The following is a 26,523-nucleotide window of genomic DNA, read 5'->3' as shown; positions in this document are numbered from 1 at the left end:
ATCAAGGTATTCAAGGTATGTCGAATCTGCTAAAATACACCTAACTCGTTTTCACAGGCAATTACACCAATACCTGCCAATAATGATGTAGGCTACAATGGAACGTTATGGTGTTATTTGAGCAGATACACTATAAATCTATTCTAATTACTTACTGTAAACGTGGCTCTAACTACACACCACCCACTGACAACTAGAATGTTCCATATCTGATTTCAACGCTGTGCGGGCACTTCAGATATATCCTGACTGGCTCTGGAGTGCAGCAACATTGTCTGCGAGTGATAGCCCCTAGTTCATTACAGAGCATCCTTTCCCAGCTGGCTACGGCCACGCAGGACGTTTCGATTTTTTTCGTTTTTTCCATTAGCGTATTGTTATAATTCTCTGTAATTATTAATAACACGATGTGTTAATAGGAATACGCTTTATAAGACAGAATTCCTCAGCATAGCTTGTGGAGAAGATCTGAACGATTGTCGGATAATTCGGACTTTGGCTCCCGATTGTTTCATTTGAAACAGGCTCTATGCAAACCGACATCGTTGGCATCCTGTTGTTTGGAGTGTCAGGTAAGTTATTTTTCTGGATTCTCATTCTCAGCTATTAGTTTTTTAAGTAGACTAATGTCATGATTTTTGCGCCCAGGATCCGACGCCTTTATTGTTAAGCATTGTTAATTTTCCGTCATTGAAACCATTCACATTACATGTAAAGCATAAGTTCATCATATCTTCATTTAATCATCAAACTTATTTTGATTATTTTCGATTAGCTAACACAGAGTTATGTAATTGACACTACTTAGGAAAAATACTTACATTCCACTGTAGAGGCTATATCAGCCTATATCTGTCACCAGAATTTTATGGCATTGCATCATATATTAGTATTGTTTTATCGACAGAATTTAGCTACTCCCCTGTCCAGCGATTGCTACACTATAGTAAGAGGGAAAGTAAACTTCAAGAGCGCTTGCGACAGCTAGCGGGACCAACACTTGGATGGTGCCCTCATGTTCAAATGTGCTACAGTTTATAAAACAGAAACAGATTATCGTTGTGGGTTACTATCCGCATACTTACTACACGCTGCTAAATGACTACACCAACGCATCGAAATCTATCTGAATACGCAGAGGCCATAATTCATTTAGCAAATATCATATATTGCAATGCACGACCAAGCTTTTCCGATGCCTGTGAGCACACGTTTACTTGTTACTGCCAAACGTGACAGTCTATGGTACTGTGTTTTACTGAGAACACAGTCACAAGCTTAAATTGCATCTCACGTAAAGGAGCGCTCATGTTTTGTCTTCACAAACAAACATTTGTCTTCGCCGTATATAGCCTATGCGCAGCAGTAATATACAACTGCTTCCAGAGGATAGCTGAGAAAATTTACATAAACAAATTTGATTTATGCATAGTTTTGCTGAATGGAAGAGATGGTCAAAGTAGGACGTTCAGTTCACTTCTGGCTCTGCTTAATGTTGCTTTTCGATGTTGTTCTAGCGATTCGTATGACTAGTCTTCGTTCCTGTCTTGCTTGTTCTACAACAGTTTAAGAACGTCACTTTAGAGACGATAGAATAAAATTTACATAAAATAATTAAATTTAAGTAATGAATATAAATAAATCAGTTAAAACTGTTTAAAACTAAGGAAAACTGTTAAACAATGCTCATTGACTGGTGATTCATGTATTCACAGTCCTAAGCGGGGAAAGTGTTGACTCGAGAATCAAATCGTGTCTGATATGAGATGGCTGTTAAAGAGTTAAAATGCAGACGTTCTTTTTCTAAAACTGTGGTAGGAGGGGTACTGAACTATAATGGTGTAAACCGCTACCTACCCCGCAGCACAACGAAATGGTATGAAAGAACAATGACAAACATTTGAACGGTGCAGTACACGCGCTGCCTCTGACAGTAACTTTCATCTATATAATAGAGAAAGTTTACAATGTTCACAAATATAGGCGTACCTGATTTTTAGAGTTGCATGAACACTTTGCGTATATGCTTATACTGAGAAAAACTGCAGTAAACGTTTGAGTCCTGCAACAAATCGCAAACAAACCACAAACAAACGTTTACGATTAAAGAAGGTTTTGCTGTAAAATTGGCATGCTTTTATGCATGCGAACTCTTTTTTTTTTTTTAGCAATTTTTTTTCCCCCATTCACTAACTTTCGGCCATGCCCCACTAACATTAATCAGGTAACCAATGAATCGAGTGGGACCTTCATTTTGAGCCTGTGCGTGTGACGTTAATATGTAAGGAACCCTGACATATCGCACCAAAGTTAACTCGACCACTCTTACTTTTGATTGAATATCTCCTGCTTTACTGGCTCAGCAGCAGAAGTACACTATATTTTAGATTCACTAGATTTCTGGCACTGCATAATTGATCGTTTGTTAATTCTTATTGCAGTGTTGGTCGCTGCAATGCTTATATTGCCAAAAACTGCAGTAAACATATGAGTGATTTAACAAATCACAAACAAATAACAAATCACTTGTCTTGTGTGCTATAAGCATCCTGACTAGTGTCTGACATTCCAGATAGTTGTTCTGTGGATGTTTTGATGAATGACAGTATTCACATAATCCAACAAACATAAGAAATGATCATAAAAATGCAAACCAATCTTTAATCATGTCATAGGACATATGCTCATGCACAATCACAATATATTTTTTACCCATATGACATGCAGCCTGGGTTTTTATTCTTCTTTTAGTTTTATCTACCTGCAATGTGAGAAGCAATATGATTGCATTTTAAGACTAATCATAAGCAACCAGCAGTTAGCTGGCAGCTGGCAGCCAACAAAAGCAGAACTGCCCTATCTTTCCAATGGGATGTAACATTGCCAGTAACTTTCTTATGACTAGTCAATTTACATATTTCTTTAAAGATCCTGTAATGGAATATGTCACCAGCAGACAGTGTGTGGTGATTCTGGCTGGGAATGAAGCTTGCATCACTCTAGCATCACAACATCAGTGGAGACACTGCATTAAGTTGGCTTCCTGGTGTTAACACAGCGGTGGTAAGGCTGTCATCTACTGCTGCTTGGCTGCTTCAAACATTTTTCAGAGGCCTGAAAACTTCTGAGCAAACTGTACATAAGCTTAACATTTTTAAAATGATATTTGCCAACTTTGTGATTGGAAATGCTCGTTGACTTGATTTAATTTAGGATCCAGTGTTGATCCAAATGGGTTTAGTTACGTCTGCTGTAGACATCACATGCCATTCTGTATATTTTCTGTGGCATCTCTGCTTTACAAGTAGAAAGCGTAGGAGGTGTCATTCAGGCTGGTAGAGAGCCAACAGATGTTAGCAGACATCATTAATCATCATTAAGTGCTGTTTTGAATGCACTCTGAGAGAAGCGTGGTAATGGCAGCGGTGCAGTTTGCCTCAGTGCTTGACACGCAGCAAAGTCATTTTACCATCATGGAGGAGGCATCGCATTTGATTGTTCTTCACTCAGTTAACTGTGCAGGTGTCCATCAAGTGCAATTTTCTAATTATGATGATTACAGTGACATGATTTGAATGGATGTATCATTCCACAGATGCAAATTAAGCACCATCCATTGATGTGAGGACAGTGAGCACAAGCACCATGTAATTAGCCAATAATGTTTATAGGCATAATACTGAACTGAAGGGCAGAGTGCAGAGCAGCAGCTGGGTTTGCACAAACTGTGTTTGCGACAGTCCAAGGGATTTGTTTATGGTGTCAAAATAAAGCCATGCTGGTTAAAGATGAGTAGTTTTTTTCCTGAGAATGTTTTATTTATTAACCACTTTTTTAAACTCTTGCTATCAGTAACATCCTCTTGGCTGTAGAGGTTTTATATCTTGATAATATTTTAGTTAGTTAGTAAGTTTGTTTGTTTCAAATTGTTGACCATGTTTTGAAGTAAAACAGAAGTGAATTGCTAATCATTTTGTGATGTAGGTTCTATAACATGAAGAGGTTAGCATAGTGTCAGCAGTTATAACTGAATATCTAGTGATTGCTGAAGTATAAACAAAGGTTTGGTAGTGAAAATATTTTCTTTAAGGGGTTGGTGTGGGAAAGGGAAATGCTTTTACATTGTTTCTGCTAATAGTATATGTTTTATGTTAAGGTCTGAAAGTCCACTATGAAATGTCCTGATGTCTTTATAAGACTTGCATTGCATGACCTGTTTCATTAAATTTCTTTACTCCATAGGCCTTTTCAGTGCCCAGAGCTGACACTGCTGATTTAATTCCACAGTTGCTGGCTGAGGAGAAACCGCTACACTGTACAGTGCTGAGGTTCTCAGAGTTTAGACTGCTGGCCTCCCTTGTTTATAGTGCCGAATTCTTACATGTCTACCACTTTCATGCAAAAAGAACTACTTTAAAGCAGTTTACCGAGTTATCCACATTTAGGGCCATGATAGAGGTGATTCTTCAAGTTGAAACAACCATTTATTTTGTGGACCTCCCCTCCCATGCAACATCTGTTGCTTGCATGAAGTGTGACAGTTAACATAGCACCCACTGTGTAACAAATAATTCACTATAAAAATATAGTTAAAGGCACTATATACATTAAACTTATTATTATTATTATTATTATTATTATTATTATTATTATTATTATTATTATTATTATATGTGTTGTGTTTACATAGAACTAGATAATATGAATTTAAAGGGCTCCTATTAGGCTGATTTTCAATGTGATATTTTTGGGGTCTATTAGATTAACATGCTGCAATGTTCTAAAAATACATTTTCACCCTTTGTCTGAAATGCTTTGTTAGAGGTCCTGTGTTTCTAAGCCCCAATGAGCCCAGTCTGTTCTTATTGGTCAGCTTGCCCACTCTGTTCTGATTGGTAAACCGCAAAAGAGTGCAGTCTGCATACTTTGCTTGAAAATGATGCAAAATTATTTGTTAGATTTGTTAATGATAATAAATTATCCGAAGTTTATGACTGAAGATTAGATATAAAATTGACATGCTTTTCTGTAGGTGAACTCTTTTTTGGTCTCTTTTCTGCCATTCACTAAGTTTCAGCAATCCCTCCATTAACAGGTAACCAGCCCATCGGGTTATACCTTATTTTTGAGCCTTTTTGAGCCTTTTTTTGTGTGACGTTAATATGTAAGGATATGTAATCTCCTACCAAAGCCAACCAAACTGCTTTTATTTTCGAACGAATATCTCCTTTACAGGCTAACTAGCAGCAGCAGAATAACACTATATTTTAACAGATATTTTATTCCTCTTGATTCAGTATTGTGACTTCTCTGAATTTTAACACATCTTACATATAGCATTTTTAATTATGGCTAGCTTGCTAATTGAACCTAACAGATGTTTCTCATGGCTGCTTTTGACAGGTAATGGATAAGGATATTCAGAGAAAAAAACTAGTTTCAAAGAACAGTGAATACATATTCTTTTGGCATGAATACATCAGTTTATATTCAGATATATATGTACATTTCAAAGATTTCAAGTACAAATCCAACATTATCCTGATATCCTGATTAAGGATATGATAGAATGGAAGATATTTTACTTATGTCCTCAGAGGATTTCCATCACCAAGTTCTGATTGAACCCTCTTTATATACTTTTCAGTGTAGAAGTACTCACAATCATCAGAAACATCTGCTCAGAGAAATGCAATGCAACACAAACCACACAACAAAATGTTCTTCCCATGTTTTGTGCAATTACACATTTCCACCAGAGAGGTCCCCAGTTCCCTAAACCTACATAGTGTACCTTTAAAGTGCTCTGTCAACATTGATGTGGGCCCTTTATTCTCTTTCTCAACATCTCTCAGCTCAGTCACATTTGAGCCCTTGTCTAATGCTCAATACAAATATAAAAATTTGCTGACTAAAAACTGAACCAATTGCTCTTTCTCTCTCTCTCTCTCTCTCTCTCTCTCTCTCTCTCTCTCTCTCTCTCTCTCTCCCTTTCTTTGCTTATGCTGCAGTGGTGGTAACCATGTTTAATGTGTCAGAGGAGGAGCGGGCCCACTGTCCCCTTGGCTACTTCCCGTGCGGTAACCTGAGTGCCTGCCTGCCTCAGCTTCTGCACTGCAACGGGGTGGATGACTGCGGAAACCAGGCCGACGAGGAGAACTGTGGTCAGTATCCAGCTCCTGGTCCTGGTTCTCTTGCTTTCTCCTGCAGGTTATACTGTGGCCATGTCACTTAATTTCACTTCACCCTCCTACCCCTCCTTGTTATGTTTATCTAATTTTTGCACTACCTCTGACTGTTGCTCAACAAGAATAAGTTAATGTCCAGTTATCCACTTGTCACTTCTCAGAGAACAGGAGAATTACTAATGTTCTCAAATATTTTAATCTTCAGTTGAAAAAAACTAGAGAAATTAGAGACAATACTACAAATGTCACAGACAGTATTTTCATCTGAAAGGTGTTTAGAAAGAGTACATAAAAAAGGTGTTTAGGAAGAGTACATGAGTGCGCTCTATTTGTTGCTGTTGACTGCTGTTGTTAGATGTGTTAAAGGTCTTGGCTATTGCCTCATTAAAAAAAATGTATTAATTATGTAAACATTTCTTGTAGAAAAGTCACAACACCTAAAAATATTTAGTTCATTGGGAAGCAATGGGGTCTTTATAGGGGTTATTATATGGGGTCATTACCTTTTATAGTAATACTCAGGAAAATAGCTTACACTGATGATAGTTAGATATTAAAAATAATAAGTAGAGTTTGTAGTAAAAACAGTAATGAGTTCAGCTTCAAGTTTTATCTTATTCAAGAAAAAACTTGTCATCTTTGTATATGAAAACCACCTCTGGTACGATAAATGCTTATGTCACAAGTATTTGCAGAATTATATCATAATTACATATGGGATGGGCACAGTGTTTAACTTCTTCATGATGCATGTTTTGTCTGACAAGAAGTGAATAGGGGCCCTTGGTTGGGCCTTTTGTTGATAGTGAGCTGTGAAAGGTCACCATAAGGCGAAATGTTAAACTACATTATCACACAGTACCACGACTGAAGAAGACATAGAAGAAAATAACATGTGCTAGTGCTGGTCCTCATCTCTCCAGAGTATGTATACTAAGTGGATAAGAATTCCTTTCACTTTATTCCTCCTTGTATAGAGGATATCTGATTTTTCAGCCAGAAAGTTTACTGTGAAATATTCAAGGAAAATATGGTGTGACTAGTGTGGAGCAGTCTGAAGAATAGCCTGGATTTCTGTGTGGCAATCTGACGTTTTCCAACAAGATTAATAGATGAAAGTGTCCTGGATGCTAAGCTGCTTTTAACAATGTTTTTGGAAAATCACTAAGGCATGTCCTTTAAAAGTAATTTTTAAAAAGTAATGTTAGCAGTTGATGAATAATAAATACATTTTGGATAAACCACTGTGAGATAGGGATGTAAAATGTAGCAGTCCACATGCATTCAGCCTCATTCTTGCTTTCTTTCATCATCCGTGTGACGTGGAGAGGAGCAGCTGTTAATTTGGGTTATTGTACAAAGAAAGCCATTTATCATTTCCACAATGGAGTCTTTGAACTTTCAAAGCTTTATTAGATTATGAACTCAGTGTCCTACAGGTAATATAATAAACTAATAATAATCTTTCACCATCTGATATAAAAACTCAAATCACAATTTAATTTAAACTAAAACTATAGTAATTATAATAATTAACCATCTGGGGTCCAGTGTTATTCTTTGTTGTTGTAAATAACATGCAGTCCCCTGTATTGTGATGCTGGCGGCACAGAGGGAGCGAGCAAGTGGCAATGATAAATTAAAATCTTTATTCTCCATGTCGTACACAAAAGTACAAGCTACAAGGCAGCAGCAAAAAGAAAACAGAGGCAGTTTAGAATGCAGACTTGCACTGCTCAAGACCCGAAGGTAGCACAGTCATCTGATGATGTGCAGCGTTGATGTAAGGAAACTGCGGGCTTAAATAGTGACAGGTAAAACAAGGAACAGGCGAGTAACATTAATACCGGGGCAGGTGCTGTGAGTGGGTATGTGAAGGAGTGGGCAGCTGGATGGCTGGCCTACTGTGACATGTATATAGTATTATAAATACTCTGGTATTACAGCATGCTGATATAGTAGACATCAGAGATTCTGGCAGAATATTCTTCACAGTTGTTTAATTCTGATTACTATCTGTCTTCAATACTGTGATTCACAACTGTTGTTTTGAACTGTTGTTTTCTGGATGCATATGCCGTAATAATTTGGTTGGATATAAATAGTTTAAATTTATATGAACCAACATACAGTCCAAAACTAATCATGCCTATTTTGAGGAAAATTAATGCTCTTTGTTTTGTTGAGAAACCCCTTTCAATTATGGCATCTAAGATTATGCACAAAATCAAGGCTGAAATTCATGCAGCCTACAGAAATAAAGATTAATAAATTTTCCAGCCCACTATACTGGCATTAAGGAGCTACAATCTTATGCTATTTCTGAACACAATTCTGTGTACAAAAAGGATTGTTTCATTTTATATATATTAATATCATTTCATACATTCTATGTTATTTGCAGGACAGTCTGTGGGTTTGACATTGTTCAATATTTAAAAGTAAATGTGTAATTATTTAGATGAGTGTAAACAAATGCAGATTTAGTTATTTGATTTAGTTATTTTCTTTAGAATGTGTTATTGCCAGAAAATATGCCCTTCAAGAATCAGACCATAATGAATATGTGAATTCATAGTTTCATAATTGCAGCTTGTATAACATAATAAAGCATTGCTCTTCTCAGTATTAATATGGTCAGGAAGATTTTAAGAAATTGTGAAATAAGGCATTTTGAATATCATAGTTTATAGAATTCAGGCTATAAATTCAAAGGATGTAGAAGAATTCAAGTATGCACTTCTAAATGCAGGAGGCACAAGCAATGCTTCTTGTTTTAGGATGTACTAAATGTACTTGTGCAGGATGCGCTACCATGGTTGGAGTCTTGTACCTTGGCCGCTCAGAACAAAAAACTTGACTACATTTTCAGAACATATGTAAGATGGTGGAAACAAATAAATATATGTATGATCAAACATGCTGTTCCTTTCTAAATGCAAATGTTGGAGTGCCAAGTCCAACAGCAGCTCAGATGACTCCAATCTGGACCAAGTCAATAATGACACTGTGTACACATGTCTCTGCATTTATTGTGGAATTGTCACAATGTTCAGTAGTTCACATAGATTGCAAATGCAGTATACTCACATGCAATATTTTTGTTATACCAGACACATATTGGACACTTTTACTGCAGTGAAAGAGTAAATGTAAAGGAACATTGTCCTTTGTGCACTTTGTTTAAGATTTATGATAGTTGTCATTTATATTCTCAGCTTTCAAGAGCTACATCTGTGCGTTCATAAGTATGTTCAACTCTCTTGGTTGGAATATTAAGTAGGACTAGATTCTAAGATAAAGTCCTAAGGCAACTTATTATGAAGTTTGGAAAACACAATACAACTTCACTCCAGTTTCTGTAAATTGAATAATACTGCATTGCAATTAGCAATTTTACAGCAAGTTTTGGTTGATTATTAGTGATTGTTTTTCTGATAATCGCTCATTACTATTTAAAGGAATCATCTGAGTAACTGCATTGATCAAATAATGGAAGTCTTGTATATACTATGATATATGCCTCATTATGCAAAGCAACAAAAATTCCCCTCAATCTGTCTGTTTTAGATTATATCCAACAGAATGGAACAGAAGGATAAATGAACATCTTGTTTTAAAGGCAGAAATAATTAGTCCTAGTCAGTCAAATTTGCTGCAACTTCCCTCTGGCTGCCTCCACAGTTCACAAAATAAAAACAAAACCCACTTTGAAATTCTCCAGATTTTTTAAATAAAGATAATCTGTTTAAGTACCACAAAGAAATACAAATTGAAAGACAGAAAAAATAGTTCTTACTCAAAGAACAGTTCCCAAAGACTGTATGTTCTTATGCGGTGTAATGAAATGGTACTGGGAGCTTGCCTATGAGGCAAACTTGGCTTGATGTCACGTCTGCAAACCACTTCCTCCCTGAAACAACCACTTGATCACTGCTTATCAATAGACCACACCCCCTTGGATGCCTTCACCTTAGTACTAATACTTTCATCCAGTGAACTGACTGATTACTACCCTGTTTATACTCACTTTGTGGCATTCTCTTTTTGCAAAGTATACTTTTATACTGAGCATGCCTACATCCTGATTGTTTCCTAATCTAATTTCCAGTTTCTAATCTGATTTTGACAGTTATCTCCCTTTTGGGTAGTGTTTTTTTTACATCTGTTTTCTCATCTCCCAGGGTTGTGTTTTAGATTCCCTGACCTGTTTTTTTGCTTTATTTTTTTGCCTTGCTCCAGTAAACAAATGCCGTACAACTGGATCACCTTGTTTTGTCCTTTTCCATGGTTCTGTTGTCTTCACCTTTCCTGCATTGTTTGCTGCATTTTGAAAATTTCTCATGAACAGTGTTCACCTTTCCTCTAGCTGGCTTGGTTGTGATTTCATAGAATTGAGACTGATGTAGAGATATCTCTCCTCATGCTACCCTAAGGCAGTGCTCTGGCACAGGGTTGGATCAGATCAAATGTACTTAAAGGGATGAAGCAGCAGCCGTGGCAGCTGATGTATTTGACGTCAGTTTATATGAGCAAAACATAAAATGCTAAGATGTCTGTTCACTGTTTTATCCCTCTTGGATGTAACGTAAATGTAGGTATACCACATTTGTCAGACATGGTGATATAAAGTGTATGGCTGAGTAGTACATAACTGTTCTTGATGTAGAGTTAAAAAGCTTGTAACAGAAAAAAATTTAAAAGACAGCTGTGAGGACATGGAACATATCCATAAATTGGTCTAAAATCAAAATAATAATAATAATAATTTTTTTTTTTTGGAGTAAAGTTTTATATTGGATCAAAGTGAAGTTGTGGGATTGTCTTTGAACTAAATTTTGTTCTGTAAATTCAAACTGTATGCTTTTTCTTAAAGAGAAATTCTGTTTCTTAGAAAGAATGAAATGTGTGTATGTACTGAATGTGTCTATGAATTGTGTCATGCGTTAATGATCCAAGCAGAACTGAGAAGCATGAAAGCATAATATACTTTGACATCAGGTGAATTCAGATGCCATTACTCATTCTCCATTTAATCCCCCCAAAGTCTAAGGGCATTTTCTCTGCATATTTTCTTAAATTCACGTTCAGACCAATCCCAGCTCTCTTTCTAATGAGGTACCAAAAAAAAAAAAATCATCTAAATCCAAGACCTTTTCTTTTACCACAACTTGATGACTATCAATTTAAAAGCTATGTCAGCTGTTTGACATTTTTTTCTTTTGAAATATAACAGAATTGAACATCATAGATATTCTGTTTTGTTTTGTTTTAAACTTTCAAAGCTAATCAGTGTTAATGATTGCAGTTAACTGTTCTAGATTTGTTTTATAGGAAAAGACCTTTAAGTGAATTCCAACTTGTATGGAATTCCACAGAGGGGGAGCTGTACAGCATTGAGGGAACATACAATTCATCCATGATTTCCAGCATTACTCTGGTGAGGACTGGGGAGTAGAGTTCAGATGAATTTAATCAGCAACAGTAGCAGAAGCAAGCAGGGGAGACGGTGAAAGATTAAACTGAGATGCTTCTATTTTTTATTTTTTTTTTGGCAAAACACAAAATTATTATAGGTAATTAGCTAATAGCTAATAGCTAATTATTCAAAATATCAAAAACAGGTTAATCCACACCAGAATGAGAGTTGGTGTGCTCTTCAGTGTGGGCAATTACTTAATCATAAGTATCATCAGATAAGCACCCTTATTCTTTGGTGTTTCATTGATTATCCCACACTACCAACAGAGGGTTCAGTGGTGAATACTTGCATCACAGGACATCCCCCTCCACACTTGCTGTACAACTGGTGTCATTTCTTTTGAGCCATAATCAATTACTCGCTCACTTGCCAGCCTCAGAGTGAAACTTGAGCATTTGCCAGAGGGTCTATCTCCAGCCCTCAATCCCTTTCAACACCCTATTGGCTGATAAAGCTGTGAAGGCTCTGTAGCCAACCTCCATAAGGAACACCTTTGTTACACATGGTGTCAGAAGCGAGTTGGTGGTGAGACCATTGGGAGTGTGCTTGGTGTTGCTTGGCAGAATGGATTTTTTTTACCAACCCACTGGTTCTTGGCTTTTCATCAACCCATTGGCTCTTGTCCACTGATCTTGTTTTGTCTGTGCAAAGGCCTTTGCGAATTGTTCCACCCCTTCCTGAACCACACATCACAACTTTCTATAACAAGCTTTTTGCTCTGTGTAGATATCTTTTTGTGCCATATAGGTCTGTAACACGGAGCGATTATTATCGTGGTCCAGGATCTTGGGACCAACACAAAGAGATTGGGAACACATGGTAAATAAAAAGGAACAAAAACACATGATGACAGAAGAGGGAACCAGGCTACAATAAGGAACACAATTTACACAAGCAGAGGAAAGGACTAACAGACTTGCAATAACAAGTAAGAACAGCAAACATGAAAGAGGCTAGGTTAACAAACACAGGCAGAAAACAGTGCTTTGTAGAAACAGAGGCTTGGATTAACTATGACCAACACCAAGACTGCACAAACCCAGGGATTAAATACATGGGTTTACAAGAACTAAACAAGACATCAGGAAGTAAACATTTTTACTACAGTTGCTTGTGTGTAATGTCAGAGCACCATCTCCATACAAGCTAGTATTGCTGAAACAACATGGGAGTTCAAGGCATTTCTTGATATATGAATTAATTATTCACTCCACTTTGTGAACTCCACATCAGATGGGGGAGAAATTGAGGCCACATCATGTGGGGAGAAATCTAAACTGTAGAAACCAAAGCCTGCCAGGAACAGAAGACTTGTCAATACTAGCAAGATGTCATCTGTGTGATGATGGGTTTTCCTTAGTTTTTCAATTTGATCCATGCACTTAAAGCTTGAAATGTATAGTTGTATCTGATAGATCATTGGTGTGACATCTCAGCTGACATCCAGCCAAGCACAAGGCAGCATGCAATCGCACACTCACCCCTACAACACAAATCACGACTCTGGTTCACAACACACCTCTCAACCACATCACAGCTCAACTGCAACTGAATACTGACTAGGCACAACTGTTTTCAATTACTTCATGGCTACATAAATCCAACAGTGCATCATATTACCCTAATACTATGCTGAGATATAACAACCCAGTGTGTTTACTTCCATTCCTGTTTCCATTTGTTCTCCTGTTTTTCTTGTTGCCGAATTGGTGTTGTATCCTTTGATTTTCGCTCCCCTGCTTTGCTGACATGCCACAACTAGAAACGTATGCTACCAAATCAGTTCTGCTGTTAGCAATGTTCTTGTATTATATGTTTGTCTATGCTGTAAGACACATTAGATAAAAGTGAAATATGCAGATGTAAGATGTAAATGTAATGAGAAGTATGGCCAAAAGAAAACTGGACGTTGTCCAATATAATTCACGCTCATATACTCTGTCCCTACGTCCTATAGTGAAATGTGATTTTTCTATTTCATTTTTCATAATAATTTAGTTAACAAAATGAAATTATTTAAGAAACATGGCTGTGATGAAAGAGATCTGTACTACATTCCAGAGGCTCTGTGTCATCTTCTTTAAGACTCTGGGGCAGTGAACATGCTACCAAATCACACAAGCTCATACTTAATACCATGGCAAGATTGGAGGTAAATTCATTCTTTTTATAAAGGCATAGTATGTTATAGTAGCCAGTGTGTTATAGTAGCCATGCACAGCCATGCAGTCTATAGCCAGATCGTACTCAAGAGCTGAGTGTCTTTAAACCTGACAGTCATAATTACATTTTTGCCAAAAGACAGTTTGTAAAATTTCAGCCCTGCCTTGGTCAACTCTAAGTGATAATACTGTGAAATGAAAGCATCTATGAGCAACAACAGATTAGCCATGAAGTGGAAGACCATGCAGTCTCACAGACCAGGGCTGCTGAGTGCAGAAGCATGTAGTATCTAAAAAATGTCCTCTGAAGCAAAGAACTGCGATTCAGAAGTTTAATGAAGTTATCTTCCATGGCCAAGCCGCTGCACACATGTCTGAGATCACTATGCACAATCCCAAGCATCAGCTCGAGTATTGCAGACATTGCTTCTGAACCCTGGAGCAGTGAAAGCATGCTGTCTGGAGTGATCTGGTCAAGAGCATACTGCCTACCATGATACAGAGTCCCAGTTGTGAAGTTTGGTGGAGGAAGGATAACGGTTCGTTTTCAATGTTTGGGCTAAACCCTTTTGTTCCAGTGAAGGGTAATCTTAATGCTACAGAATTCAAAGACATTTTAGACAATTATATGTGTCCAACTTTGTTGCAATATTTCAGAGAAGGCCCTTTTCTGTTCTAATATTGCTGTGTCCCTGTTCTCAAAGCCAGGTCCATAGAGCCTCCACTGTCTCCCTGTAGTGATCTGCATCAGATCTGAAACACTGACACTCACCTACAAAGTCATAACTGGACCAGCTTCCACATATCTAATCGTACCTTCCCGGCACGCAGCTGGTGGATTGAACTTTCACAGGCTGTACAGCTGAGTCACTGGTGAGAGCACATTACCTCTTCATAGAATCCCCAATCCCTTACATATACAATTAAAACATATTTTATTCTATTTTTGTTGAGGGATTTTGCTGCCTTTTCACTGTTTTAGGATTGCTGAATATGCTTGCTGCCATGAACTAGCTAACTACCTAGACCAGTTGTCTAACATCATCACAGAGGCTCCAGCCTGTGCGGATCCACTCCAGGCTTTTGCCATTGTGTGCTTGCCTATTGCTCCCCCAGCTTCCCACTGGCACTGCCTACTGGTCATTGCCCACACCTGCAGGCCATGTCATTAAGACTGCATATACACTCACCCTTCCAAAGCTATTCTGTGCTAAGTGCTGCAAATAGTGCTGTGTATTTCTGAGTCATCATTCCTTGTTTTCATCTCTGTAATTGCTTCATCCTGTATATAGATTCTTTGGCCTGTCCATTTGTACTTTGAGCGTTGAATTGCCAACTATGCACCTGCCTGTTTCTGATCTCAGCTAATTTTAATGACATTTAAAGGTTTATGCTTTGAGGTTTATCTCTAAAAAGGTCTCTCCACACATGCACCCTTCCAGTCAGTGTAACATGGGTCTGAATGTACAGGGAGATGGAAACTAATCCATTCTTCCTGTTCAGTTACAGCATGCCTCACTGTTTGGTCTTAATAGCTGTGGTTTTACTTGGAATATGAAGACTGTGAGAGTTATATATTTACATTCCAGGAATATATGAAGGTCCTTGCTGTTCTCAGGACTGCACTTTTCTGGATGCCGATATTGGATATAGTTTCTGGGATCTGCCTGAGCCACTCTTCCAGTTTGGGGGTGCCCCAGTTACACAGGAACCATTGTTGCCTTATCTGCTGGATTATCTCATGGGCATCTTTGTGCAGCCTGCATCTGGGGTCTTGCCTTGTGTGGTATTTCTGCACATCTTTGTTCTATTTCTAAGAGACTGTTTGCTCTATTGTTGGTGCTTCTGTCATCTAGGCTCTTGTCTTGTTATTGCTTGAAAATGGAAAATTTCTTGAAGACAAGAGGCTCTCCAGACAGAACCCCCCTTCTTCCTTGAAGTGAGTGAGTTATTCCTCTATCCCACTGAGGAACGGACATTTTGCTTGACACCTACCTGACTGCTCTGATTATTGCACTGGTTTTCTGCAAGTCATTGATTAGCTGTGTGCGTTCTCTCGTCAGCCACAATTAGACATTCTCAACCGGCTCTACAAACTGTAACGTGATGAGGCAAACAGGATGTGGGGAAGAGGCACGATTTAGACACACACACAAGCATACATATGACACAGTACACTCGCTATGCACATTTCAAACACCAACAACATGTACTACAACACAGGAGACATATATACACACAAAACGATTGCACATAATACAGAACAGGTGGACGACATGAGAGGGCATGGCAACACAGACGAACAGACATACACAAAGGCGTTTGAAGAGGGGGCGGGGCCATAACATGACACAAACTTTTATGTGTCTGCACACCACTTTCTCTTCCCAACAGAAGACTTATACGTATGATATTTAGGTCTGGTCTTTACATCAAGGACAATTAAGCTGTATTTGTATTGCTAAACTTTGGAGACACAGGAATATTGTGATTTTTACTTAGTAAAATGACAAAATTACACAATATTTATGCCAATAACTTCACAACATCTGTGTGTAAATAATACTTTACAGAATGGTTGTTTTTTCACTGCCCAACAGAGCAATGGTAACTGGTTAGAGGCTGTTTCCTCTGAATGGGTTTTCAGTATTTAAAGCCTGCAGTGTAATGCATAACAATGAGTCTTCAGCCCACAAAACAACAGATGTACCTGCAACATTTAAACACAGACCACACCTTGCCCTCCATTCATTTATTCTAGCAGTGGATTTTCTGAAGGTATACCATTTTTAGGGAAACCAACTCCTAACCTATGTCCAGAAAAATCAGGCAATTACAGAGTGTAGTATTCCTATCTTCCCACTATATTTTGTTGGCAATTACAGAGTCTAGTATTCCCATATACCCACCATGTTCTGTTGTTGTCCTTGGGAAGTCTATGTTGCCAGATGTATGCCATAAAATAATATATCAATATAAAACATTTGTTTTGTCCTTTGACAGCATAGAGAAAGAGCGAGACATTTAGGTAGAACTCATTGACCACACTATAAGGAGCAGTGACATCAAGCATATTCTTATAAACAAATAATAATAATAACAACAACAATAATAATTCTAATGTAATTATTTTTAGTAATTCACTGAAACTTTTGGAAATTCACTGAAGCATCCTGATAAAAAGATAATTCTCATCACTGATAAGTAAGAGCACCCTGTTGGCTGTGCTGCTGTGTAACAAGTTTGTTATCCAAAAACTCCATTATGCAAAACTCACAGTTAGAGGGTACGTGTTTTTGCAAATTTAATGGCAAAATTAATCTGAGTAACATGTTAATATGCAACATATGTTACTCAGATTCATTTTTCAATTTCAATCTATTTATTTCTATTGGAAGTCATGTTAAGTTCAACAATATTAGACACATAAGAAGTTTAGTTGGTCAGTGGTGTAAAAAAAAATAGAAACACAACATAAAAAATACATACCATCCTCCCCTAATTTATTTATAGCAACAGGAACAAAAGACTTCTTAAACCTTGAGTGTGTTATCAGTCTGTATTGCAAGATATTTATATGTTATAACTCTGTACAGATTCACCGTCACTGTCAATAATAGGAACTACTGTCTTGGTTCATTTAAAATCAATGACCATATCTTTTATTTTCTTTACACTGAAGATAACGGTCTCTGCACTATTCAATAACATTTGTCTCTCTGTCAAACAGATTAAACAATGAAACAGAATGAAAATCATTGAGCTCTTTTGAGCTGCTGTTCTTAGGGACCTTGGCACAGTCCACTGACTCCTGAAACAGATAGTGGTATGAAGCTGCAAGTTGATCAGTGTGTGATCTTAGTTTTTAGATATGAGAGAAAGAGAACTGTTAGGTTCATCCAGCTTTTGAATGTGCCAGTGAATTTCATTGTCTGTCCTGAAAAGATCTCTGATGGTTCTTGTCTTGTAGGCATTTTCAATCACTCAACATTTTCAATTCAGCAGTTAGCTGAGTCAGCTATTTTTAAGTTGAAGGACAGCAACCCTGCCTTTCTGCCCCCCCACTGCAGTGTGTGTGTGTGTGTGTGTGTGTGTGTGTGTGTGTGTGTAAGTAGGTCAAGTTTTAGGCCTTTTCTTTCCAAGATCCTAATGTAACTGTGCTATTCCTGTGGAACCGCTCATGTCGTGTCCCAGGAGCTATTGTGCATCATGGCTGGGACCATAACTTGAGTCAGACTTTCTTTCCATGACTATTATTAGTGACATTCCTATTCCTGAATCCATTAAAATAAGACTATAAGAATTAGATTCCAGTAGCTGCTATTCTGGATTCTGTAGTGTAGTGAGACCATCACCTGCTATGGATAAGCTGAAGAAGTCCCTTTTGTCTAGAAGCCTTCTGGAGCCCTCCAGGAATCTTTCTCTTTTAGACTTTATTCCCTTTTTGTTGTTTATCTCTTTTAGGTGTCAGAACTGATTGCCATGGTATGGGTAGGGAGACTGATTTAGATGTCAGGAAGCAGGATGTCAAGGAAAGGAGGCTGCTGCCAAAGATACATGATCTGCATGCGAATTGTCTTTCTCTTTAAATTGAAGCTGCAGTCCAAGTTCACACTGATAAAAGTTTTTGATTCAGTTAATGCAACACTACCGCAAGGAAAACACTGAAATATATTAGTCAGTGCTTCCATGAAATATTAATCCAACTCAACAACATCCATTTATCACTCACCAGGCTCTGCCAAATGTCACAGAGGACCACACAAATTGGTTTTCAACAACATAGATTTCAAATCTGGTTCCTCTTACATGGAAGTGGAGTGAAAAATTATTCTAATATAGCAACAGAACATGTGATATTGCAAAACCATGATGCATTATTTAGCTGTGAAGATCTATAGCATGTTTTCCAAAGAGCAGTATTTAGCAATAAAAAGAGCAAATCATTTTGAATGGATAATTCAAAGATGCTTTTTTGTTTCTCTAGGAGACAACAATGGCTGGCCTCATTTGTTCGACAAATACTTTGGGATTCCAAGTAACGACCTCGGAACCAAATCTAATGCTTGTTGTGAGTATGCTTACCTGGCAGACTTCAAACATTATGTGCACTAGAACATTCCTAAAAATAAACTCTATGTAAATTGCACATATAGTAGTGTCTCAGTGTGCCTGATAAAACATGATAAAATCTCATACCTATAAGCAATTTAACCGTGTATCATGTATTTTTAAATGTTTATTAACTCAGAGATTGGCATTTTTCTGCTTGTGGCCACACAAAGGCAGAATCTGGTAGAAAGTGTAAAATCTAAGCCCATCACCAAGCTTCCATGACAGTCATTGAGAACAGCAGACCCTGCAGTAATTGGATTTTCTTTGGTGAGGCTGATGTAAATGGCCATTGTATATTTTGTCCATTGTATATGGGTGCGGGTGTGTACTCTGTACTCAATATTAATAGCTCACACAAACATGGACTATTTCCCTTGTGGTACTACTGTGAGAATAAAGGTGTATCCTACTTTTGGGACTCAAGTTTGAATAGCAGCCATGTGCCAGCAGACTGAATACACAAGGTCCCTCTAACACCAGTTGCTTTGTACTATGCTAGCCAATCAAGAGCTTTGTCATGAGGTGAACTAAGAAATATCTGAAAGTCAGTAATGATCCAATGTATGCATCTTAAAGCATCTAAAGCATCTAAAATGTTATATCAGTTTACCCGACCAATCAGAATCAAAATGCAAATTATGGTGCACCATTCAAGACTCATAAAAAAAGGCACTAAAAAGTCCTAAGGGAGGCAAAATAAAATTTGCCTTGTTTCATATGAATAAACTATCACTCTCAGCTACAATAACATTTGCTATGTTTAGCTATGTTATCTTTGAGTATCACAGTGTGTGTTAACATTATTAAAACTTTTGCATTCATTCTTAAGGCTGACTAACATAGCTGTAAACTTGAAACTGCTTGAAAATGACTTAACTGTGTTAAGTGTGTTGCATTCTGTGTTATGGGCTGTGCTTTTGGGAAGTTGTTGGATGGGATCATTGTATTTAGCAAATAAACCTTGATAAATCTATTATTTATTTAAATAGGACCAGCACTTATGACTCATCATCTGGAAGGCAAATATATGTCTGATTCTCTCTACCATTGTCCCATTCACACACATGTTAAACCCTCACACAGAGCATCAGTCAGAATCTAGGGTGGCTTTCCCAAAAGCATGGTAACACAAAGATCATTATTAAATGATATAATCCTTTTTGGGATTAGTGGTATGTAAAGAGAATTGGACACATTTGGTCGACAGACTTGTCACACTTGTTTGACTTCAAACTGTCTGATAATTTAAAACAAAAATTCCTTTTTCTTGTAATACTACACAGAACAAATGTGTAAAAAATGTATTAACTCAACTTGTCTTCTTTAAAATTTGTCATTTAAAAGTTTCAAACTTTAATTTCATGCAAAGTAGAGCATGAAAGCAAGAGAACATATTTAACCTTATGCATCTTATAGATCTATTATGTGCCATATTTTTAGGTTAATAATTTCTGGTCTGATTGTCAGCATCTATTCATTAGATTTATCAAATCTAAAACAAACAAAAAAACAAACAAACAGGAAATTAATAGACAACTCCAACTACAACAGAATAAACGTCATTTGAAAAGAGGCAAGGATACATCAGTTTTCATGATTTCTGAACAACATCAAATAATAAATAAATAAGATTTGTATTGGAGATAATCTATTACCATGGCACAGACAAGGACTACATGAAGTACCACTTCAAAGCACTCGATTAGCCACTCTTTATTTATTTATATAGACATTAAAAAACCCTGTATGTGTGTATACTCTCTCTAAAAGGGTTCTAGCTTAATGGCTTAAGACCATAGATTCTTACCTAACATAATAGTATAACACCTCTACCATGGCGACAACAAAGCACTATAGTCAGTGGCACTGGACAAAGGTTGGTGCTAAGTCCTGTAAATGTAAATGTAAGTTTATTTGCTCCAATAAACACTTTGCATTTGAGTTTTGCAAGTCATGTTTCTCTAATCTAAAGTTTTAGTGAAGTCCTGCCTATTTGTTCTTGTTTATATTCTTACAGTTCTCATTTCAGGAAATGTGGTCTTGGATCACTTCACCCCAAAAATATGTGCTTTGCTTACTTCAATTATATGAGCTTTGATGGAATGGAGCTGTTGCAGGGTGCAAAGATAGACTCATTTATGTTCTGCCATTCCATTTTATTGTTTTGAAGTTGGTATTACGTGAGTAGAAATCTGGCCAAAAAGAATGGACGCATGGACAACTTGGTGTTTCATTAAAACCTTTCCTTTATCATCGACATGACAAACTTTTTTTTCTTACTGTTGGTTGATCTTCCTGTCTCTCATCCAGTACTTGGGCTTGTTCCAGTGGAATGTCAGTGCCGGGACTTGGAGCTTGACTGTGATGGTGCTTACTTTAAAGATGTCCCTGCAGTATCCATTAATGTCACCATGATGTGAGTTCCACCCCCTCATGCACATAGCCAGCAGGTCAAGGTTCACTTGAGGTATGTATGGGAAACATAGGATTCAGACCACATGTTTAGATCATGGAATGGGAGATCAATACTTTCTCAGCTGCTAAACAGATGCTTAGCAGGAGTCTTTTTTTTATATTTAACACTGAATCTGTGCAGGTTTGATACACTCTTAGTGTTGCTACAATTAGTACTGCTGCAATGTGTTCACACACTCCATTATATGAGCATCTGGATGGAGCTTAACTTTATATCATAAGGGCAGTTTTCCCTCATCTCTACACTGATGTTCACTTCCCTAAGCTGCTATCATCCACACATTTATTTGATAGGTATTGTTTGTACACATTGCTTGTCAGAAGCTACTGATGATGTGAATCTGGTTACTGATCTGCCCCTGTTCCTCTGCCTGAACCTGCCTCCATTTGACAGCCCTCTTGCATGTATTCTTGATGTCCCATCCATTTTTATATATCATTCAAACCTCAGTCTGATACAACATTACAAAGTGACATTAAATTACGTTTAAACTACATTACATTTCTTCATTGTCAAATACTGCTGAACAATGTAAGATATTCAATATTTTTCTTTATTTTACATTAGTTTACTCCACACTCCTTGTTCTTGTTTTTTTCCCCCTCTGATGTAGCTGTGTATATTTTGGCTTTAGGCTCAGCTGCATTTTAAAATGATCATGTTAAACACATTAAGGACATTAAAGATTCTTCTGGGGGTCAATATACTATGGCCTGACTGGACAGCAAGAGTCTGTGACAATTGCTTTGAGCTTTTAGCTCAGTGATCCCCCTCAGGCTGAAGGCTGTTCACAGTAATATGACTCTTGTGCTATTGTCTATGCATGGAGAAATATCTTATTTGTTGGAAGGACCTGAATTAATTTATAATAAAATAAATCTATAAGAACACCTCTGCCTTTCTGCAGTTTGTTGGCTACTCTAAAATTGTCTTGGTGTGAGTGTGTGTGTGAATGACTGTATGCCTGCATGCTCAGGGATGAATGGTGCACTGTCCTGGGTGCTACCCTCCTTCCCCTTCCTGCGCCTGATGCAGTCCCCCAGGGGTGGTGGTTTCCTGTTGAGAGTATGATGTGTGTAATTGGCAGACACTTCTCACTGGTGCGTTGACTGGATTTAAATGCTATGTGTTGACTGTAAAGTGTCCTTGGGTTCTGAAAAGCCACTATATAAGTATAACTTCATTCATTCAATCATTCCTCCATTTAATTCAGTAATATACAGGAAGGAAAAGACTTATTCTAGCAAAATATAACATTCTTTATAGTGTAATTTAGACATTTGAAAAATGTATTAGTCATTAATCATTTAAGTAACTTACGTTATTTTAATAACTTATGTGACTGTAAAGGTGTTATTAACCTGAAAAGAAAGTCTTTATACTTGTCTTCTTTGTTTCTTGATGGTTGACAGTTGAAGCCAAGTTGTTCTCATAGCTCTACAGGGGCATGATACAGTGCTGCACTTCACCAGAGCCTTCCATCTGTGACCTCATAAACAAGTATCTGGACTTTAAATATAATAGGGCAAAATACAGAAGCTAGGCCAGGGAATGCTACAGTGGATTGATGTGGGAAAATGTTGCAATTGTACTCTGGATTGAGAAAAATTGCAAATAAAAACCTCTTTTAGTTAAAGGGCACTGATTTAATACTGTAGATATATGGCTTGGGCAGTGGGTCATATAAATTTACTGCACTGTAATCAGCATGAATGCAGACATGCACTAATAGAAATTGTTTATAAGTGTCGGCAAGGCTTTGATGTGTTGTATAAATTATTAAATCCTTTAAAAATTGGGGATTTGGTAATGCAATTGTGTATAAGGGAGAGTCCTGGGAAGTGATCATTCAAAACTTGACATGTTGATAATGTAGACATTACATCTGCATTCTCATGATATACACATTCTCATTTTCTTTCACAGATATGTGGACACATGCTTTACATCTCTCTCTCTGTTTCTCTGTCTCTTTCTTGCTCTCTCTCAGGTCTTTGCAGAGGAACCAGCTAAGGAAACTGAATGCTGACATGTTCATTAAGTACCTAAGCCTTCAGAAGCTGTAAGAGCTCTGTTAGTCAAGTGCAGTGACACATGCTTCTGCTCATCTGATATCAAATCATATAATCTGTTTCCATTCACCTAATGCCAAGACCAAACAGACAGGGATTTAACAAGACCCATAGGAATGAAAAGCCCTGCTCTCTTATTCTCATCTTTACTTAGATGCTGACAAATGGACTCAGAGATGCAACCACTAAACCCAGGTCTTGCATTTCACCTTAGAAGGAACTCGAGTAATAGGAGATGATAAGGTTCTTTTGGCTCAGGTGTCTGAATGTGTGGGGATGTTTCAGCATATTTGTCTGGCTGCTGGGGTACCTACTTGTGGTTTGTTTTTGTTTAGCTGCATCACATTTCTGAGTCTCTGTTGAGTATAATAGAATTGCCCCTGTGTTTGCAGTTCTTCTAAGGCATGTCCTTGATCTAGTGACATTTGGAGACTCTGTGAGACAAAGCAAATCTATGCATAATACCACAAAGTGCAGAGGGAATTGCAATGAGAAATCAAAGGCACTGCACCAGACCTGAGAGCCAATTAAGCTTCTGCATGCTTTCAGATTTTATAATTTAGCAATAGTAGCAATACCAACAGAGAATAATTAGATCAGAAAAAAGCCACTGAGGTGTCTGAAAATTCTTGATAGTGTTAACACTTAGTAAAATATCTATTACATTTTTCATTTTTGAGAGAGTATTGAATATTTACCTAAAGAGATTCAAGGAGATTCCCCCACGTTATGCCTTCTGCTGTACATGCCGCATGGTTAAACCAATGTAGAGCCCTGGCCATATCTTGGTTGAGGCTCTCAGTCAGCTAATCTGTCCATCCATGGTTATGAAATTACAATAAATCTTCAGATAAATATTCAGCCTACTAAATGTGAGTCAGTAAGTGCAAGTGAATAAATAAGTCCAGGAGGTGTTTCCCATCTAAAAAAAAAAAACATACAGAAGTCTCAGAATACAGCTAAATATTTTTACATTAAAACAAAATCACTTTTGTTTAATAGATTTCAGTTAGAGAACTGACTTTACTTTTATGGCATTTAGCAGTGTGTGCATGCACGTGTGTGTGTGTGTGTGTGTGTGTGTGTGTGCACGCGTGCACGTGAATGTGTGTGTGTGTGTGTGTGTGTGTGTGTGTGTACAGTGACTTTGCTTAAACTCAAATGATACTGCCTTCCTGATGCACACTTCCTACTAATGTTGTATCTCCCTTTGAACCCATCTTTCAGGTACCTACAGCACAACCGGATAAGAACTGTCGAACCCCATGCTTTCCGGGGCCTTTACAACCTGACACGCCTGTGAGTACTCACTTTGAAAGCCATCAGACAGGTTTTTAGCCCCTTGTGCTGGGCTGGGCTGCCAGACCACACTTTGCTCAGTTTGTGTTGGCTGCCTCCAATCGGAGGATGATAAGCCGAAGGGTTTGTTTGTGCATGTTTGGGAATGGAAATAAAAGACGAGAAGCAGAGTGTTTCAGCTTATTCACAGAGCACCATGTCGTTCTGCTTTCAGATATTTGAGTCATAATCGAATCTCCAGACTAATGCCAGGAGTGTTTCAGGATCTGCACAAGCTGGAGTGGCTGTAAGCACATCTTACCGTCCCGCTTCCAAAATTATGATGTGATCGCTGATGACTGGCAGCACAGGCATAAACCACCATAAAGATGCAGTGAATCAAAAACCACATCTCCTTTGCCTGGGGTGTCAAATGATCATAGCCAAGCATTAGACCAAAGAGTAAAACCTTCATTAACATCAATTTCTTATTATTTTGCTCCCAGTGTTTTAACACCCATTTGTTCTATAAAACATTTATTGAATTTGGCCTGGAAAGTAATTTTATCGCATGCCTAATTAAATGATATCGAATTATAGGGCATAACCTTCATGCATCAGTTAGAGTCCCCTGAGCCAGTGCTGGATTGCTCTACCAGGAACCAATGTTTATTAATGATATTTTTTTCTTTATTTGAAGGATTCTGGAAAACAACCAAATCCAGCACATATCCTCTGTCACCTTCTTTGGCTTACGCTCTCTCGTGCTGCTGTGAGTTTCTTTTAGTTGCACTAGTTGTTCCGCTTTGTGCTAAGACACTTGAAAATGGTAATGTGTGTGCGTGTGCATGCATGTGGGTGCTGAGGTGTCTTATTATTACAGGGTCCTCTTGAACAATGCGCTGACGGAGCTGGAGGATATATGCCTGGAGATGCCACGATTGAATTGGCTGTAAGTTTAATGTATGAAAACATCTACACATTGCTGTTGCCAGTGCTTAATAATAATTGTTTTTTGTCACAAATATTTTTTAAACACTGACATGTGTGTGTAATAGCCAAAGCTACACTGGAATAACATTAGCACTGAACAGTATGTGTTTGTTGAAAAGTGTTTTTCCCCAAAGATGATTCTAATATTCTAACATTCTAATACTATTAGTTTGATTCAGTACAGAATTGTGTTTATCTACATTATGTGTTTGGGTATGTGTGCGTGTGGTTGCAGAGACATGGAGGGGAATCAGATAGAAATTGTGGAAAATATGACATTCTGGTCCTGTAGCATGCTTACTGTACTGTAAGTGTACTTTCAGTAGCCCTCTACACTTCACCCCCCCCCAAAAAAAACACACTTAAAAAAAACATTCTCCTTCTGTCTCTCTGTTTGTCTGACCTGCACTTTCTGTGCTTCCGGATATCAGAGGGCCCTCCTGGGCTTCTGCTGTGCTCTTCGATGACACTGTTCATGCTGCAAATGTATGCATCCATACAAAAATGTTTCCTACAGCATCCAAAAATACACACAACACAACATTTCCCACTTCCTGGCTCTTTATCTGCAGCAATTGAATTTCTGTGATAAGACTGGGCCCTCTTAGAGGTTATGGTACCTTAATCTTTAGAAATGTATTAACGATTAAATGACCATCATAATATTTATGATTAAGCTTAATGTAACACAAATTGTTACTATATGTAATTTTAAATGCATTGCAAACTAATATTGTTCAATATATTATGCTGTAAT

General features: G+C 37.7%; 1 protein-coding gene across 9 annotated transcripts in view; it reads left to right on the top strand.

Moving 5' to 3' along the window:
• Positions 1–301: 301 nt before the first annotated feature.
• The window catches only part of rxfp1 (relaxin family peptide receptor 1), a 34,409-nt gene continuing 8,187 nt past the window's right edge, over positions 302–26,523 (top strand). For 4 of the 9 annotated variants that reach the window (XM_081699390.1, XM_081699387.1, XM_081699386.1 and 1 more), the window contains exons 1-10: positions 302–572; positions 6,012–6,164; positions 18,820–18,903; positions 21,258–21,363; positions 23,414–23,485; positions 24,723–24,794; positions 25,009–25,080; positions 25,474–25,545; positions 25,657–25,725; positions 26,002–26,073. In XM_081699390.1, the coding sequence (XP_081555516.1) occupies positions 530–572; positions 6,012–6,164; positions 18,820–18,903; positions 21,258–21,363; positions 23,414–23,485; positions 24,723–24,794; positions 25,009–25,080; positions 25,474–25,545; positions 25,657–25,725; positions 26,002–26,073 (815 nt within the window). In that variant the 5' untranslated portion in view covers positions 302–529. Of the gene's footprint in view, positions 573–6,011; positions 6,165–18,819; positions 18,904–21,257; positions 21,415–23,349; positions 23,486–24,722; positions 24,795–25,008; positions 25,081–25,473; positions 25,546–25,656; positions 25,726–26,001; positions 26,074–26,523 lie in introns of those variants that run through there. The other 5 variants (XM_081699389.1, XM_081699385.1, XM_081699388.1 and 2 more) reach the window with 4 other exon arrangements.

The sequence above is a fragment of the Electrophorus electricus genome, chromosome 16 (assembly GCF_041902795.1).
Source record: "Electrophorus electricus isolate QZ-2024a chromosome 16, ASM4190279v1, whole genome shotgun sequence".
Taxonomy (NCBI): Eukaryota; Metazoa; Chordata; class Actinopteri; order Gymnotiformes; family Gymnotidae; genus Electrophorus; species Electrophorus electricus.
This window is presented reverse-complemented; position numbering and strand designations above follow the sequence as displayed.